This window comes from Phyllobates terribilis, unplaced genomic scaffold, assembly GCF_046119375.1.
Source record: "Phyllobates terribilis strain yellow unplaced genomic scaffold, ASM4611937v1 Scaffold_7__3_contigs__length_470593459, whole genome shotgun sequence".
Taxonomy (NCBI): Eukaryota; Metazoa; Chordata; class Amphibia; order Anura; family Dendrobatidae; genus Phyllobates; species Phyllobates terribilis.
The window spans coordinates 107,808,138-107,826,797 of NW_027362767.1; the positions used below are offsets into that span (position 1 = coordinate 107,808,138).

Genomic DNA, 18,660 nt, shown 5'->3' on the forward strand with positions numbered 1-18,660 from the left:
CCTCACAATCAGAGGTTTCTACAAGCATCTTATGGCCTCTCTCTCCAGAGAGGTAACATGTTATCAGGTTTCCCCTTTCTGAACAGATGCCTCCGAGTTGTTCATCCTTGAAAGCTGTTCCTAAATGTGCGCTCATCTCTCCTGATAAAATCCACGTTAATCAGCGTCCCCCCCGACATCAGCCATGTTGAGGTGAAGCCCGGCATAGGCAGGGCAGTGGAATGAACACTATAAGGACCAGGCCTGTGTGGGCCTTCTAGACCAGGCATATTTAGCCGCTGGCCAGGAACCAGCTAAACATCCACATCTATCAGAGGCCCTTTAAGGGATATACAGCAGCTTTGGTCTCCTGAAATCAAGTCACAGACAAGATGAGTGACAAAAAATATATAAGCAATTTGCCTACGACTTGGCTGTTGCATCCAATTGGTAAGAAACTTGCAATCTTATGCAATGAAAACGTTTTCTGCAATTTGTGATAACAAAATAGCAGGTCTTGACATCTGCAAACAGTCCGGTTGTGCAGAGTGCCACAGTGCTGCCGCATTGACAGTCACTAGACGGGATGTAGTTCAACATTGGATCCGTCAGGTGGCATAAACCAAGCTGCCGTGTAGCCCAAGGCCTGGGGTCAACCAGCATTATACTGGAGATTTGTGCACTTGAAGGACAGATGCTGGAATCTGCCACGAAGTCTGATGCCACAGGAGAGCCGAATAGCTTTATAAAGTTTCGTTTGTAAAGCGAAGAATGTGTTTTCTTTGCCCTCATGGCCGTAAAATGCAATCACAATGACATTTCATAGGGCGACGAATCAGAACCTGATTGTAAGAGTTCAGACTACAGTGTGAACCATGTGATATCATGCGGTCATATGGACAATGCAATTTATGTGCAGTACGTGGATTACCAATACTGCTAGACCGTGTCGGACTGGAGTGGGCAAGTGCCCGCCAGTAACATTGACTTGAGGGGCCCATTGTTCATCTTCATGAAATTATTAAATTACCCTCTTTCACAAATTTTTCTCCTATATAAAAATAAACTAGGTAAGTGGTTGAATGAATGATGAGATCCTACTTTTGTCTGTACGAAGTGAATTAATGTATAGGCCAACTACTGCTCATGTTGGGGTTAAGTGGACTTCTCTAGCATAGGGGCCCACCGGAGGATTCTTCTGGTCTCCTGCGGCCAGTCCGAGCCTGCAGCTAGAGATAGGCTAGCCTATGGACTGACAGTCATGTGCCGAGTATCCCCACTGCCACTTACCAGAAGCGTGTCTTCTGAAGAGTAGGAGACGAGTTCTGAGGACACCGTGCGAATGCTGGATAATCCAGTTAGTGACACGTTTGACAACCTTCGTTTTCGGACACCACTACAGTTGTTCGGTATCTTGAAAGCACATCGCTTGTGATAGTTCAGACCACATCCTGTAGAAAAATATAAAAACACTTTAAAGGCTTTTCACTGTCATTTCCAACCTTGCCCATGTGGCCGATAAAGATTTTCTCAAAGTTCCGGCATGAAGCAAATACCTATCACCCATAACATTAACCCTCCCTAGATAATATTGCATAGAGCCTCATGGCACCCGCAAATCAACTCAGAACATTGACTTTGCAAGACCTGTGTAGGTGGCCTTCAGTACCTGTCACCAAGACATTGAAAATTTGGTGTTGTGAAGTCAAAGCCTTTACCTGATGGTCGTATTCATGTAACCATTCCTGAATAGTTATGCTGAGACCTTTCTCCTGCTTAAAGAGGCCACCGCTATTAGGCAATACCGCTGTTAAGGTTGATGATCTAAGTCAAAGTAACATCCACCTAAATTTACATGTCAGGATTCGAGGAGAACATTATCCTGAGGGTCATGTTGCCACCTATCAGCTTTGCTTGACTTCTTCTGGGGAGACATCTAAGTGATGTACTTGCATCATAGAGACCACATAATGTGCAAGAAAATGTGATCCTTCAGTCTAGCCAACCTTCCTCAATTGCTCCCTGGTCCAGCTCCGACGCTCGAATACCCAATGTAGGTACCTTCAGAGGGCACTGTGACCAGTCTGTGGCTACACAGTGGCATATGTACCAAGCTGTGATGTACTGCATGTGCTGACATCTTTCTATCATAGGCAGCAGTAACCTATTCAGCAATCCATAAAATATCACACATTTCATAGGTAATTTCATAGGTCCTTGCTTGGAATAATCTGGGTAAGTAGCAGCCATACCAGTTACACCTGCTGTTTCGGAAATGGAAAATCCAACAAGATCGGGAACATCTAAAAAATATATAATGTTTATTTCCAATACTTAAATAGCAATAAGGCATGACACGCCCAAATCCTTGGATAGAGTGAAAAAAGTCCCCAAGTTTTGGAGATGCTCTGACCCAGCCGTCTAGCTATCACATTTTTACACTTGTTATTCCGATCTTTACTTTTGCCCATTTTTCTGGTCCAACTTTGAAACTAGACTCTTTACTTGCCACCAACTATATCCCAGGCGCCACTGGGTGAGACAAACATGCCCGTAGTATTCATGTTATGGCGGCTCTTGGCATATTGTAGCATACAGCAAGTCCTCAAAATGACTAACCCCTCTCTTACCCATTTTGGAGGGTTTACAGGTATAATACGCATTAACCACCTGTCACGGGTGTGGCAGATGTAATAGACAGTCATTCTAAATCTGGCTGTAGAAGGTCACTGCGCTTGGCATTGCAGACACCTTCTTAATCCTTTTTCCTTCAAGACCGAGCGGCTACCTCCCTCCTGCTGCTGATTGACACACCCTTGCATGGGACTTAAAAACTCAGTTTGTTACAGGCAATTGCGGGTGATACTTCTATTTACCACTGTGCAGGCTTGGAGCAATAGCTGTTGGCTGACTTCTTCTCGGGTGCCATTGGAGGACAGTTGGTGTTTCCTCTCTGATGTCGGCTCAAGCTAAGTTGATCCCCTTTGTTTGTCTACCTTGTTGTCGTTAGTTTGTAGTGGGGCCTGACCAGTGCTCACCCCTTCCCCTCCTTATCTAGGGCCAAGCTCTAGGGACATCAAGGGCTTAGGTTCCTGCTCGGCGATAGATGTGGAACCTATATAGGGACGGTAGGGTACGAGGGTAATATTAGATCAGCCTGGCGTCTCCACTCCTCCTTTCCCTAGTTTTTGGGTTTCCTCCCCCTCTTCCCTTTGTGTCACACTTAGTCTTTCCCACACCTTGCGTGACACCACCACTGTATCTAAACTTTATGTGGGGTTATGGTGTTACAAGTTGTTAAGTAAAGGAGCAGCCAAGCCTGTAGCCTTCTTACTTCCTTCCATAGCTGCTCATGCGACAAAAATCCAAACACATGATTTGGAAGGGCTGTTTACGCGAAGGCTCGTGAAAATGCTATTCCAGTAATTTTGACAGTTTCCAGACCAACGAGTTATTGTTTAGCAAACACACAGCAGATAGCCAGACAAAAAGGAAAAGTGGTCAACTAGGATGAGAAGCAAAACTCAAATTCACAAGAAAATATAACTTTTTTTTTTTTTTGCAAACAGCTGCAAATACACAGGGGAGACCATAAAAACTCCTACAAAATATATGTGCCAATTGTCATATTTGATTGCATCTATGACATTCTTTTTTTTTTCGGAGAAAATGTTTCTAGTCTGGCCCCTGCTTCCTCCATTCTTCAGCCCGATGATAGCACAGTAAACATGTGGCTTTCTGTCCAGAGCACTTAAAGGGATATTTCCATCTCCACAATTGTATCCCAATGTGTAGTATGTGTAATGATAATAATAATAGCAAATACCTCAAATTAGAAATGTTGTATGGTTCTACTGATTAGCTATGTCTCTTACCCCATGTGCAGGGCATTGCTGTAGCTTATTTATCCATAGTTACGACCACTAATAACCAACTGTCACCATATGAGTGGTCGTAAAAATGGATACCTAAGCTACTGTAATGCCCTGCACAAGGGGTGAGTGACATAGCTAATCAGAAGAACTATACATTTCTAATTGGAGGTATTTGCTAATATTATTATGATTACACCTACTACATATATTGGGATAGGAATACCCCTTTAAAGACAAATATATTGATATCATTTCAGGAAGATCTTAAGAGTTGATGTGAATCTATTTGCACATCCCATTCTTTTGGCTGTTACTTGCTGACATTTGCAAGTCTTCTTTTGATTAGTCGGCCTGGTGTGACGTCATCACTGCAAAATGATGCACATGTGATGTCATACCAAAAGAGTAGCCGCAGATGCCGGCAGGTAAGAAGCGGTATTCCCGCTCCAGCACAGCGCCCACCTTTGGTGGCCAATTAAATTGGACGTGCGAATAGATTTGCACCCACTCTACTATACAAAATATTTATTGATCAGGCCACAAAAGTGATGAGAATGATCTACAGCTAATTGTTCTCGATTACGCAGGGTGGGAATGAATAGTCCTACTACTCACCCTCACACTTGAGGCCCTGCCTCACCAAGCCCCAAAGCATCTCTCCACAGTGGTCGCAGAAGGCTGGAGCACGGTACGAGTGGACATACAACGCATGTGGACGAATCTGGAAATCTTCAAAGGTTGCAGAAGCTAAAAAGACAAAAAGGTTCAATCATCAATTCATGTTAGTCTGGCTGCATCATAATGGAATGATGACCCCGCTAACGCTATACAGGAGTATTCCCAACAAGGGACTTAATGGCATAACCAAGCCGAGAATGATCGGCGAGGCGGCAGCTACAGGAGAGAATGGGGAGCGTTGTACCCGCCTCAATTCATTCTCCACACACCTCGTCTGCTTATTACATAGGCCACATCAATATGCCATAAAGGTTTAGGTTGGGAAAACAACTTTAAAACGAATGCATATTCAAAAAAAATATGTTCAGTCTAACAATATATACATGCTGCGACTAATGAATACTTGAACTCCAACATTGCGGTAAATGTTAAAAACGTAAGGTACTTAGTGTTTTTTCATAGACCGTAAAAGCTTTCCAACCACGTCAAAGTGACCTTTTAATAAGGATAATCCCTAACCACTGTACGCCCTACCTCTTCATGTGCCAAATCAGCCTCATGTGAATGGAGAGTGAAAAGGATTCTGGGAATCTAATTTCTTGAGAATATCACACCTGTCCAACTCCTGGGATTATGGTGTGGGGTGGTATACTGTATGGTAGATACAGGTGCTTCTCACTAAATTAGAATATCAAAAAGTTAATTTCAGTTCTTCAATACAAATAGTGAAACTCATTACATAGAGTCATTACACACAGAGTGATCTATTTCAAGTGTTTATTTCTGTTAATGTTGATGATTATGGCTTACAGCCAATGAAAACACAAAAGTCATTATCTCAGTAAATTAGAATAATTAACAAAAAACACCTGCAAAGGATTCCTACACTGTTTCAGTAGGCTCCACAATAATGGGGAAGACTGCTGACTTGACAGATGTCCAGAAGGCAGTCATTGACACACTCCACAAGGAGGGTAAGCCACAAAAGATCACTGCTAAAGAAGCTGGCTGTTCACAGAGTGCTGTATCCAAGCATATTAATGGAAAGTTGAGTGGAAGGAAAAAGTGTGGTAGAAAAAGGTGCACAAGCAACCGGGATAACCACAGCCTTGAAAGGATTGTTAAGAAAGGTCATTCAAAAATTTGGGGGAGATTCACAAGGAGTGGACTGCTACTGGAGTCATTGCTTCAAGAGCCACCACACACAGACATATCCAGGACATGGGCTACAAGTGTCGCATTCCTTGTGTCAAGCCACTCATGACCAATATACAACGGCAGAAGCGTCTTACCTGGGCCAAGGAGAAAAAGACCTGGACTGTTCTCAGTGATCCAAGGTGTTTTCAGATGAAAGTAAATTTTGCATTTCATTTGGAAATCAAGGTCCCAGAGTCTGGAGGAAGAGTGGAGAGGCCACAATCCAAGCTGCTGGAGGTCTAGTGTGAAGTGTCCACAATCAGTGATGGTTTGGGGAGCCATGTCATCTGCTGGTGAAGGTCCACTGTGTTTTATCAAGACCAAAGTCAGCGCAGCCGTCTACCAGGACATTTTAGAGCACTTCATGCTTCCCTCTGCCGACAAGCTTTTTGGAGATGGAAATGTCATTCTCCAGCAGGACTTGGCCCCTGTCCACACTGCCAAAAGTACCAATACCTGGTTTACACACAACAGCATCACTGTGCTTGATTGGCAGCAAACTCGCCTGACCTTAACCCCATAGAGAATCTATTATAGAGAATCTATGGGATAATGTCAAGAGGAAGATGAGAGACATCAGACCCAACAATGCAGAGGAGCTGAAGGCTGCTATCAAAGCCACCTGGGCTTCCATAACCCCTCAGCAGGGCCACAGGCTGATAGCCTCCATGCCACATTGCCGCATTGATGCAGTAATTGATGCAGAAGGAGCCCGGACCAAGTACTGAGTGCATTTACTGAACATACATTTCAGTAGGACATTTCCGATTTTAAAAACATTTTTCAAGCTGTTATAAAGTATTCTAATTTACTGAGATAATGACTTTTGTGTTTTCATTGGCTGTAAGCCATAATCATCAACATTAACAGAAATAAACAGTTGATATAGATCACTCTGTGTGTAATGACTCTATATAATATATGAGTTTCACTTTTTGCATTGAAGAACTGAAATAAATTAACTTTTTGATGATATTCTAATTTAGTGAGAAGCACTTGTAGATCCGTCTCATCTTCATTCCAGGTGCACTAACAGCTAAAAGTTACACTGATTTAGTCGTAGAACCAGTGGCACGGCCATTTCTCCAGTGTCCCAGGAGCCGTTTTTCAACATACCACCAGGCCACATGTTGCTCGTGCTACTGTCAGCAGCTCTGTGGCCTAAATGTGCAACCATGGTCTGCAGCATCTCTAGGCTTGCTGCACATCTGGGACGTCATTGGTTGCCAGCTGCCAGCAGTGGATCTTGATGATTTGTCCAACTGCATTCATTAACAACAGAACATTCCTCAGACAATCGTTACTAACCTCACAGCAGACAAGATGTGTAATAGCAGAGTACTTCTGTGAGTGGTGCTCATATTCAGTACTGAATAAATCAAGAGGCTTTTAAAACTTTCATTTTTTCATTATGTACATATATGTAACACGTCCATCCATCCATCATTCCACCACTTTTCCTGCCTGGTGTTGCAATTTGGAGAGTAAACTATATGTGTGAGTACACCTTGGAGAGTTTTCATAAATGGAAGGAAACATATAATAAATATATATTTATTTTTAATGCCACAAAACCATTTTAACCAAGTAAAATGGACTTGCTTAAAAATGTTGCTGCTCTTCATGTTTTCAGTAATAGATTTACTTTAGAAGAATGCGTTCAAGAGCAAGAATGCACATGGCAGCCGGTCACTCACCTGGATTCCTGTGAAAGTCACACACAAGCGTGAAATCCTGACACACAAGGCGCTGACTTCACAGCTATGTATGGTGAATCTGACGTTATTAGGGTAGGGCTTTCTAAGTCTCTCTCTATTGGGGCCATGTTTGCACAAAATTACAAAGTGTCAGAGATTGTCTCCTGAATCCAGTAAAAAGCTGTAATATCCAGGGATGTAGTCAGTTACAGGCGCTTCTCATTAAATTAGAATATCATCAAAAAGTTAATTTATTTCCGTTCTTCAATACAAAATGTGAAACTCCTATATTATATAGAGTCATTACACACAGAGTGATCTATATCAAGTGTTTATTTCTGTTAATGTTGAGGATTATGGCTTACAGCCAATGAAAACACAAAAGTCATTATCTCAGTAAATTAGAATACTTTATAACAGCTTGAAAAATGTTTTTAAAATCTGAAATGTCCTACTGAAATGTATGTTCAGTAAATGCCCTCAATACTTGGTCCGGGCTCCTCCTGCATCAATTACTGCATCAATGCGGCAATGTGGCATGGAGGTGATCAGCCTGTGGCCCTGCTGAGGGGTTATGGAAGCCCAGGTTGCTTTGATAACAGCCTTCAGCTCGTCTGCATTGTTGGGTCTGGTGTCTCTCATCTTCCTCTTGACATTATCCCATAGATTCTCTATAATAGATTCTCTATGGGGTTAAGGTCAGGCGACTTTGCTGCCAATCAAGCACAGTGATACTGTTGTGTGTAAACCAGGTATTGGTACTTTTGGCAGTGTGGACAGGGGCCAAGTCCTGCTGGAGAATGACATTTCCATCTCCAAAAAGCTTGTCGGCAGAGGGAAGCATGAAGTGCTGTAAAATGTCCTGGTAGACGGCTGCGCTGACTTTGGTCTTGATAAAACACAGTGGACCTTCACCAGCAGATGACATGGCTCCCCAAACCTTCACTGATTGTGGACACTTCACACTAGACCTCAAGCAGCTTGGATTGTGGCCTCTCCACTCTTCCTCCAGACTCTGCGACCTTGATCTCCAAATGAAAATTGGAAGTCTGGGACCTTGTGGAATGTGTCAATGACTGCCTTCTGGACATCTGTTAAGTCAGCAGTCTTCCCCAGGACTAAGGGACCTTTTTAAATGCTTAGGAAGCCTTTGCAGGTGTTTTTTGCTAATTATTTTAATTTACTGAGATAACTTTTGTGTTTCCATTGGCTGTAATCATCAACATTAAGGCTAAGTGCCCACGATGCAGAAATGCTGCAGATTTTTTCTGCATCTCCCTGGCAGGAAAAGCGCATGCGGATTTTACATACGTTTTTCCTGCCAGGTAGAAGCGTTTGTCAAGCGTTTTTGCATGCGGGTTGTCAAGCGCTTTCCAAGCGATTTTAGCATCACTTGGAAAGTGCTTGACAACTTGGTCACACTATATAAATCCATGCAAACAGCATGGATTTATGTAGTGTGACCAAGTTAATAGTTAAAAAAAAGAATAAAAATGGTAAAAAAATAATAAAAAAAAAACCATTATACTCACCTTCTGACGTCCCCTGGTCTCCTGTACGATGCATCCTGGCTCCCCAGTGTCTCGCGGTGGTGTAAAAGGACCTTCCATGATGTCACATGACTAAATTACATCATGGTAGGTCCTTTCACACCACCGCGAGCTGTACAAGAGACCGGACGCATTGTACAGGAGACCGAGGGGCCATCAGAATTTAAGTATAATGTATATTTTTTATTTTATTCTTTTTTTTAACAGGTTCTATGGTACCCGGGTCCGGAGGAGAATCTCCTCTTCTCCAGACCCGGGTACCATCCACACATTGAATCGCTTAATATCAGCATGTGCACATATAGTCATGCAGATATTAAGCAGGTCAATGTACGTCATTGGTAGCAATTACGCTGCGTGTCCGCAAAATTAATGGACATGCTGCAATGCTAATCTGCAGAGGAAATTTCCGCAGCATGTACACAGCACATGCGGATTATCATTGGGGACCATGGGGCATGTATTACCAAACGTTTTCCCTGTGGAAATTCTGCGGCAAAAACGCTTGAAAAACGAATAGTGGGCACGCAGCCTAAGAGAAATAAACACTTGAAATAGATCACTCTGTGTGTAATGACTCTATATAATATAAGTTTCACTTTTTGTATTTAAGAACTAAAATAAATTAACTTTTTGATGATATTCTAATTTAGTGAGATGCACCTGTAGGTTACTAAACCCGAGACCTCTGCATTACTGCCAGAGCCTGAATGTAACCGCCTGCGGGAGCAGACATCAGAGGCTGGGTGACCGGCAGAATCACAGCCAGAAGGCCTGGCATGGGGCATGGAGACGGTACATCTTTCTGTCAAATTGAAGAATGGCCTAAAAAAAAAACAATATAGGAGTGAACAGAGCCCAACATTGATCACTTGCATTTACAGTCTCTCCTGGCTACCAAGCAAGGCAAAGGAGAATATATTGGGGGTAAAAAGCACAAAATAGGGTCCATGGCTGGGAGACATCAAGTTTCATTTATGGGGTAGGCAGAAGATGATGATGAATGATTTTATTTGCATGGGGGTCTATGAGCTCCAAGATCAGGCATGCTGACTGCCAATATGCCCCATCCTTTTGAACAGCAGGAAATAATTGTCAGGCAGGCCATTATTTCCTCCGTGTGCGCTCGGCAGACTCACATCAATGTCATGTATACAGCGCTAGTCCGCAACCTGGCATCCATGTGAACGCAGCAGGGACTAGCCGACAAATGAGCCAAGCACTTGTACCTTGACTGAGCAGGTAGTTTATGCGGCCTACAAATTACTGCCAGTAATTACGGCCAGCAGGGAATGTGCTGACGGAAATGCAATGTGAATAGGAGCCAACTGATCCTACCACCCATCGTTCGTTCCCATACACTTTGTATATGTCTGTACAATGTCTTCTACGAGCATGGACTGAATAGTGAGATCACTGATCGGTGCTCGTCATCTGCTAGTGTAAAAACCCATATCTAGGACTACATTAGGGTGATAAATATGTTGTACAAGGACGCGATCATTTATATATATTAATTTATATTTTATTACAGCACATTAATACCCCACGTATGTGAGATAGCGTGCGGCTGGGTGGACAGGCTCCAGGGCGCTCGGCCCGTGCGGCTGGGTGGACAGGCTCCAGGGCGCTCGGCCCGTGCGGCTGGGTGGACAGGCTCCAGGGCGCTCGGCCCGTGCGGCTGGGTGGACAGGCTCCAGGGCGCTCGGCCCGTGCGGCTGGGTGGACAGGCTCCAGGGCGCTCGGCCCGTGCGGCTGGGTGGACAGGCTCCAGGGCGCTCGGCCCGTGCGGCTGGGTGGACAGGCTCCAGGGCGCTCGGCCCGTGCGGCTGGGTGGACAGGCTCCAGGGCGCTCGGCCCGTGCGGCTGGGTGGACAGGCTCCAGGGCGCTCGGCCCGTGCGGCTGGGTGGACAGGCTCCAGGGCGCTCGGCCCGTGCGGCTGGGTGGACAGGCTCCAGGGCGCTCGGCCCGTGCGGCTGGGTGGACAGGCTCCAGGGCGCTCGGCCCGTGCGGCTGGGTGGACAGGCTCCAGGGCGCTCGGCCCGTGCGGCTGGGTGGACAGGCTCCAGGGCGCTCGGCCCGTGCGGCTGGGTGGACAGGCTCCAGGGCGCTCGGCCCGTGCGGCTGGGTGGACAGGCTCCAGGGCGCTCGGCCCGTGCGGCTGGGTGGACAGGCTCCAGGGCGCCCGGCCCGTGCTGGCTACAGCATTTATTACCCTGCTGCTCCCCGGTCCGCTCATTCAGTTATAAAGCTTTCACAAAGCGATTATTATATGATAGATCTCTGTGGTGTGGAAATGTCACACAGAGCTGTCTGACATCTGTCACAGGAAACCCCTAAGTTGTACAATTTTTCTGTGGGCTGACCATAAGCAGACCATTCCCCACATAAAGCCGCCACAAAAGCCACATACAACACAATGCTGCAGAGATCATCAAATGTTTAGGCAAGTAGGATTTCTTGGACAAAGCTTTATCTGTCCCCTCGCACAGCTACTATTTATTGTGAACTCTGCTGTATTAATTATTCAACTTTCACAGCTTCAAATTTGCTATATTTGAAGAAGAGACATAGGTCCATACACCAAACTACAATGCTACAGTGTTGGCCCAAGGGATGGCGAAAACCCCATGGGGCAGATGTCCATTGCTCTATACTAGAGAAAATCTTTCCAGAGGCCACATACGGCAATCATGTTAGTTCCCCAAGTCAACGCCCCTTCACAGAATGTAGTAACCATAACCTGTAATACTATATTTTTTTAAGAAAAACATTCAAGCCGTCCTTGAACTTTTTTAGTGACTCAAACATTACAACATGTGGTTAAGAGTTCAATAATCTCAGTGCTCTTACAGTAAAGAATCCAGTCCCACTGCTCGTACAGTAACGAATCCACAGTCTCACTGCTCTTACAGTAAAGAATCCATATTCTCACTGCTCGTACAGTAAAGAATCCACAGTCTCACTGCTCGTACAGTAACGAATCCAGTCTCACTGCTCATACAGTAAAGAATCCATATTCTCACTGCTCTCACAGTAAAGAATCCACAGTTTCACTGCTCTCACAGTAAAGATTCCAGTCTCACTGCTCTCACAGTAAAGAATCCACAGTCTCACTGCTCTTACAGTAAAGAATCCATATTCTCACTGCTCGTACAGTAAAGAATCCACAGTCTCACTGCTCGTACAGTAACGAATCCACTGTCTCACTGCTCGTACAGTAACGAATCCACTGTCTCACTGCTCGTACAGTAACGAATCCACTGTCTCACTGCTCTCACAGTAAAGAATCCACAGTTTCAATGCTCTCACAGTAAAGAATCCACAGTCTCACTGCTCTCACAGTAAAGAATCCAGTCTCACTGCTCTCACAGTAAAGAATCCAGTCTCACTGCTCTCACAGTAAAGAATCCAGTCTCACTGCTCGTACAGTAAAGATTCCAGTCTCACTGCTCGTACAGTAAAGATTCCAGTCTCACTGCTCGTACAGTAACAAATCCAGTCTCACTGCTCATACAGTAACGAATCCACAGTCTCACTGCAGTTACAGTAACGAATACACAGTCTCAGTGCTCTTACAGTAACGAATCCATAGTCTCACTGCAGTTACAGTAACGAATACATAGTCTCAGCGCTCTTACAGTAACGAATCCACAGACTCACTGCTCTTACAGTAACAAATCCACAGTCTCAGTGCTCTTACAGTAACGAATCCACAGTCTCACTGCTCTTACAGTAAAGAATCCACAGTCTCACTGCTCTTACAGTAACGAATCCACAGTCTCACTGCTCATACAGTAACGAATCCACTGTCTCACTGCTCATACAGTAACGAATCCACTGTCTCACTGCTCTCACAGTAAAGAATCCACAGTTTCAATGCTCTCACAGTAAAGAATCCACAGTCTCACTGATCTCACAGTAAAGAATCCAGTCTCACTGCTCTCACAGTAAAGAATCCACAGTCTCACTGTTCTCACAGTAAAGAATCCACAGTCTCACTGCTCTCACAGTAAAGAATCCAGTCTCACTGCTCTCACAGTAAAGAATCCAGTCTCACTGCTCTCACAGTAAAGAATCCAGTCTCACTGCTCTCACAGTAAAGAATCCAGTCTCACTGCTCGTACAGTAAAGATTCCAGTCTCACTGCTCGTACAGTAAAGATTCCAGTCTCACTGCTCGTGCAGTAACAAATCCAGTCTCACTGCTCATACAGTAACGAATCCACAGTCTCACTGCAGTTACAGTAACGAATACATAGTCTCAGTGCTCTTACAGTAACGAATCCATAGTCTCACTGCAGTTACAGTAACGAATACATAGTCTCAGCGCTCTTACAGTAACGAATCCACAGTCTCACTGCTCTTACAGTAACAAATCCACAGTCTCAGTGCTCTTACAGTAAAGAATCCATATTCTCACTGCTCGTACAGTAAAGAATCCACAGTCTCACTGCTCGTACAGTAACGAATCCACTGTCTCACTGCTCGTACAGTAACGAATCCACTGTCTCACTGCTCATACAGTAACGAATCCACTGTCTCACTGCTCTCACAGTAAAGAATCCACAGTTTCAATGCTCTCACACTAAAGAATCCACAGTCTCACTGCTCTCACAGTAAAGAATCCACAGTCTCACTGCTCTCACAGTAAAGAATCCACAGTCTCACTGCTCTCACAGTAAATAATCCACAGTCTCACTGCTCTCACAGTAAAGAATCCACAGTCTTACTGCTCTCACAGTAAAGAATCCACAGTCTTACTGCTCTCACAGTAAAGAATCCACAGTCTCACTGCTCTCGCAGTAAAGAATCCAGTCTCACTGCTCTCACAGTAAAGAATCCAGTCTCACTGCTCGTACAGTAAAGATTCCAGTCTCACTGCTCGTACAGTAAAGATTCCAGTCTCACTGCTCGTACAGTAACAAATCCAGTCTCACTGCTCATACAGTAACGAATCCACAGTCTCACTGCAGTTACAGTAACGAATACATAGTCTCAGTGCTCTTACAGTAACGAATCCATAGTCTCACTGCAGTTACAGTAACGAATACATAGTCTCAGTGCTCTTACAGTAACGAATCCACAGTCTCACTGCTCTTACAGTAACGAATCCACAGTCTCACTGCTCTTACAGTAACGAATCCACAGTCTCACTGCTCTTACAGTTAAGAATCTATAGTCTCACTGCTCTTACAGTAACAAATCCACAGTCTCAGTGCTCTTACAGTAACGAATCCACAGTCTCAGTGCTCTTACAGTAACGAATCCATAGTCTCAGCGCTCTTACAGTAAAGAATGCATAGTCTCAGCGCTCTTACAGTAACTAATCCATAGTCTCACTGCTCTTACAGTAAAGAATCCATAGTCTCACTGCTCTTACAGTAAAGAATCCATAGTCTCACTGCTCTTACAGTAAAGAATCCATAGTCTCACTGCTCTTACAGTAAAGAATCCATAGTCTCACTGCTCTTACAGTATAGAACCCATAGTCTCACTGCTCTTACAGTAACTAATCCATAGTCTCACTGCTCTTACAGTAACTAATCCATAGTCTCACTGCAGTTACAGTAACTAATCCATAGTCTCACTGCAGTTACAGTAACTAATCCATAGTCTCACTGCAGTTACAGTAACTAATCCATAGTCTCACTGCAGTTACAGTAACTAATCCATAGTCTCACTGCTCTTACAGTAACGAATCCATAGTCTCACTGCAGTTACAGTAACTAATCCATAGTCTCACTGCAGTTACAGTAAAGAATCCATAGTCTCACTGCTCTTACAGTAAAGAATCTATAGTCTCACTGCTCTTACAGTAAAGAATCCATAGTCTCACTGCTCTTACAGTAAAGAATCCATAGTCTCACTGCTCTTACAGTAAAGAATCCATAGTCTCACTGCTCTTACAGTAACTAATCCATAGTCTCACTGCTCTTACAGTAACTAATCCATAGTCTCACTGCTCTTACAGTAAAGAATCTATAGTCTCACTGCTCTTACAGTAATGAATCCATAGTCTCACTGCTCTTACAGTAAAGAATCCATAATCCCACTGCTCTTACAGTATAGAACCCATAGTCTCACTGCTCTTACAGTAAAGAATCTATAGTCTCACTGCTCTTACAGTAACTAATCCATAGTCTCACTGCTCTTACAGTAAAGAATCCATAGTCTCACTGCTCTTACAGTAACTAATCCATAGTCTCACTGCTCTTACAGTAACGAATCCATAGTCTCACTGCTCTTACAGTAACTAATCCATAGTCTCACTGCTCTTACAGTAACTAATCCATAGTCTCACTGCTCTTACAGTAACTAATCCATAGTCTCACTGCTCTTACAGTAAATAATCTATATTCTCACTGCTCTTACAGTAAAGAATCCATAGTCTCACTGCTCTTACAGTAAAGAATCCATAGTCTCACTGCTCTTACAGTAACTAATCCATAGTCTCACTGCTCTTACAGTAACTAATCCATAGTCTCACTGCTCTTACAGTAACTAATCCATAGTCTCACTGCTCTTACAGTAAAGAATCTATAGTCTCACTGCTCTTACAGTAAAGAATCTATAGTCTCACTGCTCTTACAGTAAAGAATCCATAGTCTCACTGCTCTTACAGTAAAGAATCCATAATCCCACTGCTCTTACAGTATAGAACCCATAGTCTCACTGCTCTTACAGTAAAGAATCTATATTCTCACTGCTCTTACAGTAAAGAATCCATAGTCTCACTGCTCTTACAGTAAAGACTAGTAGACGCAAGTGAACTGAGTCAAGCCGCGCCCATCTAGTCGTAATGTAGCTGGAGTATGCATATCACATGCTTGCGTCACATGACCACCTGTTTCTGGCACTTGACCGCGTGCTGTGTGGATTCACAAGTTTGCAGTCGCAGAGTGATGCCAAACCTGATTAACCCCTTTAAATTATTCTCCTTTTGCAATGAATACATTGCAGTGTTCAGAATCATCTGCAAATATTGAAATTCCGCTGTATGCCCCCTACAAGGGCATTAATGAGCTATATGGACAAAGGTATTGTTATAAAACTCTTATTAAAGAAATCAAATTTCCCACTGAGTCCCATTACCACAGACGTATAAAATCCCACCCGTCGCTGTGCCGTCTGCCATTACTAACATTTGTGAACGGATGGCTCGTTGTAAAGGCAATGGTAATACTGTCATAGGGGGCAACAACTAAGTGCTAAAATGGGAAGCATTTAGGAACCGCAGCAAGTCAGCCACGCAATGGAGACCACCTAGAGTCACAGATCGGGGTCACCAAGTGTTGAGAAGCAGAGGGAAGAAAGTCACAAACGCTCTGCTGACTCCATAACCACAGAATTGCTCATCTCCTGTGGCATTAACATCAGAACAAAAACTGTGCGCCAGGAGCTTCATGGCCGAGCAGCTGCATGCAGCCTTATATCACCAAGCACAATGCCGAGCACTGGAAGGAGTGGTGTAAAGCAACCGCTGGAGCAGTGGGAACATGTTCTGTGGAATGAGGACTCGTGCCTCTAGCTGGCAATCTGCTAAGTCTGGGTTTGACGAATGCCCGGAGAACATTACTCCATAGTAATTATATTAAATAGAAGAGAATAAAACATTAACCTCTGTGTTACCCCACTGCATTAACCCTATAAAGTCTTCGCTTATTATATTTTTTTCAAATAACCATATTTTTTTTTAGTTTTTCCATCAACGTAGACGTATGAGGGCATTTTTTTTTTTGCGGAATGACCAATTCATTTTAACAGAGTGAGGGAAAAAAATTAAATCCAAGTGCAGTGAAATGGTGAAAAAAAATGCTATTTTATTTTTATGGCATCAATTGTGCAGTAAAAGTAGTGAATTATTACAAGAAAGTAAGATTATCCTGGTCAGTACAAATATGGAAATACCGAACAGAGAGGTAGGGTTGGAAAAAGTTTGTTTTTTATTTTTATTTTTCCCAGTTACCATAGGGGACTTGAAACTGCGATCAGTTTACAGGGTGAAAGGTGATGGGCACTCGAACACCTGGGCTGGACTGTGGTGCTTAAATGGCAGCTGTCAGTGACTACAGCAGCATGTCAGAGGTTAACAGCAGTGATAGGCGCTAGTGCTATATAATATATATAGTGCTATTAGGCTATGTTCACACATCATGGGCTTTTTTTTGTCAATTTTCTGCAGCAAAACCTGATCTTCAAGGGCATTTTGTTCAGGATTTTTCTTGCAGTTTTGGTGCTTTTTTGATGTGTTTTTGGTGCATTTTTTTTTACTGTCCTTCTGTCTCTTTTTATGCATGTACATAAAGCTCTGTGAAAAAAAATAACTCCATTCTATTTTGACATCAAAAACGTTTTTTTCAGCGTTTTTTTCACCACCCATTACTTCCCATGGGTGAACAATGAAAAAAAAACGCTGAAAGAAGTGACATGCTTTATTTTCCAAAAAAAACTTACAAGGCACAAAATCCTAAACAGAAATAAAAGAAAAAAACATGATGTGGGAACAGATTATTCTGGTTTCTCATAGACTTAGCTGGCACTGCAAAAAGCAGCTGAAAATTTGCATAAAAAACTGCATCAAAAAACGATTTAAAAACCATCATGTGTGAACATAGCCTAATATAGCCAGGATCTGCAATGTGTGGAGCTCAGCCCTCGACTTGCTCCATGATGTATATCTGTCATGGAGTGTTAAGGGGTTAATAACCCACTCCCATTTTCCCATCACTGAGCAAGCTTAAAACCCATTTGGACATATTTTCCCCCAGTCCCATCATTCTCATTTTATTGGCTAACTTTTTATGTCAAATGATTGACAAAAATCCAGATATGTAACATCATTTGTGTCGTTATATCACTAATTCATACAGTATATATTGAAAAATGTCAAATCCCTGTCTATTTGCAAATGCAGCAGTGTCAGACTGGGGGGCCAAGGGCCCACCAGTAACCATTATTTCCTCCTCATGTCAGGGGTCATCGGCATCGTTAATGCATCCAACAACCCCAGGGTGAAAACATAGCCTGTGACATGTATAAAGCAAGTTATATAAGACTCAGGACAGTCAATATTATTGACTGCAAACCTTTATATGGCATGCACGCCCTGCAAATGATGGAAATAATGGCATCAAAGTGTGACCTAGTGAGAGGAAAATCAAAAAGACCTACTGTTTATATCAAGTTAAATTTACACACCTTAGTTGGAGTGCAAAAAATCCCTGCATGTAGTAGTCTTGTCTGGGTTGTGGAACAGACATTACTAGTTTTAAAGGCATACAGCTCATGTACACATCTGTATGCGGATGAGCACAAGGAGCTGCACACAGACATCCATGTACGTGATTGACAGATGTGACTGGCCGTCATGTGAACTTAACCAGTTCTGGACCACCCGTAGACTTTATACATCCGGACGGTCCGCACTTTGCACTGACATTCTAAAACATCATTGCAGAGTAAGCTGCTTGCCTGTGATTATGCTGCAGAGGGTGGGGAGCCGGCTACCACACACAGCTGGACTCCCCATAGACAAGGCAGACATGGTTTATTACCATCTCTACCTTCTCCATCGCTCTCTACAAATTGCTGAACAAGCAGTGTGTATACAGATTAGGAGGTACTGACAGTGCTTCCTCCTCCGGACCCAAAAACTCATGCGATCGATGGGTGTTTGTAGGG

At 43.5% G+C, this 18,660-nt stretch overlaps 1 protein-coding gene across 2 annotated transcripts in view; it reads right to left on the reverse strand.

Moving 5' to 3' along the window:
• The window catches only part of PRKD1 (protein kinase D1), a 139,249-nt gene that overhangs the window by 34,672 nt on the left and 85,917 nt on the right, over window positions 1-18,660 (reverse strand). For both annotated transcript variants that reach the window (XM_073639047.1, XM_073639046.1), the window contains 2 exons: window positions 4,470-4,601; window positions 1,270-1,430 (listed from right to left, as the gene is read on the reverse strand). In XM_073639047.1, coding sequence (XP_073495148.1) covers window positions 1,270-1,430; window positions 4,470-4,601 — 293 coding nt within the window. The remainder of the gene's footprint in view (window positions 1-1,269; window positions 1,431-4,469; window positions 4,602-18,660) is intronic.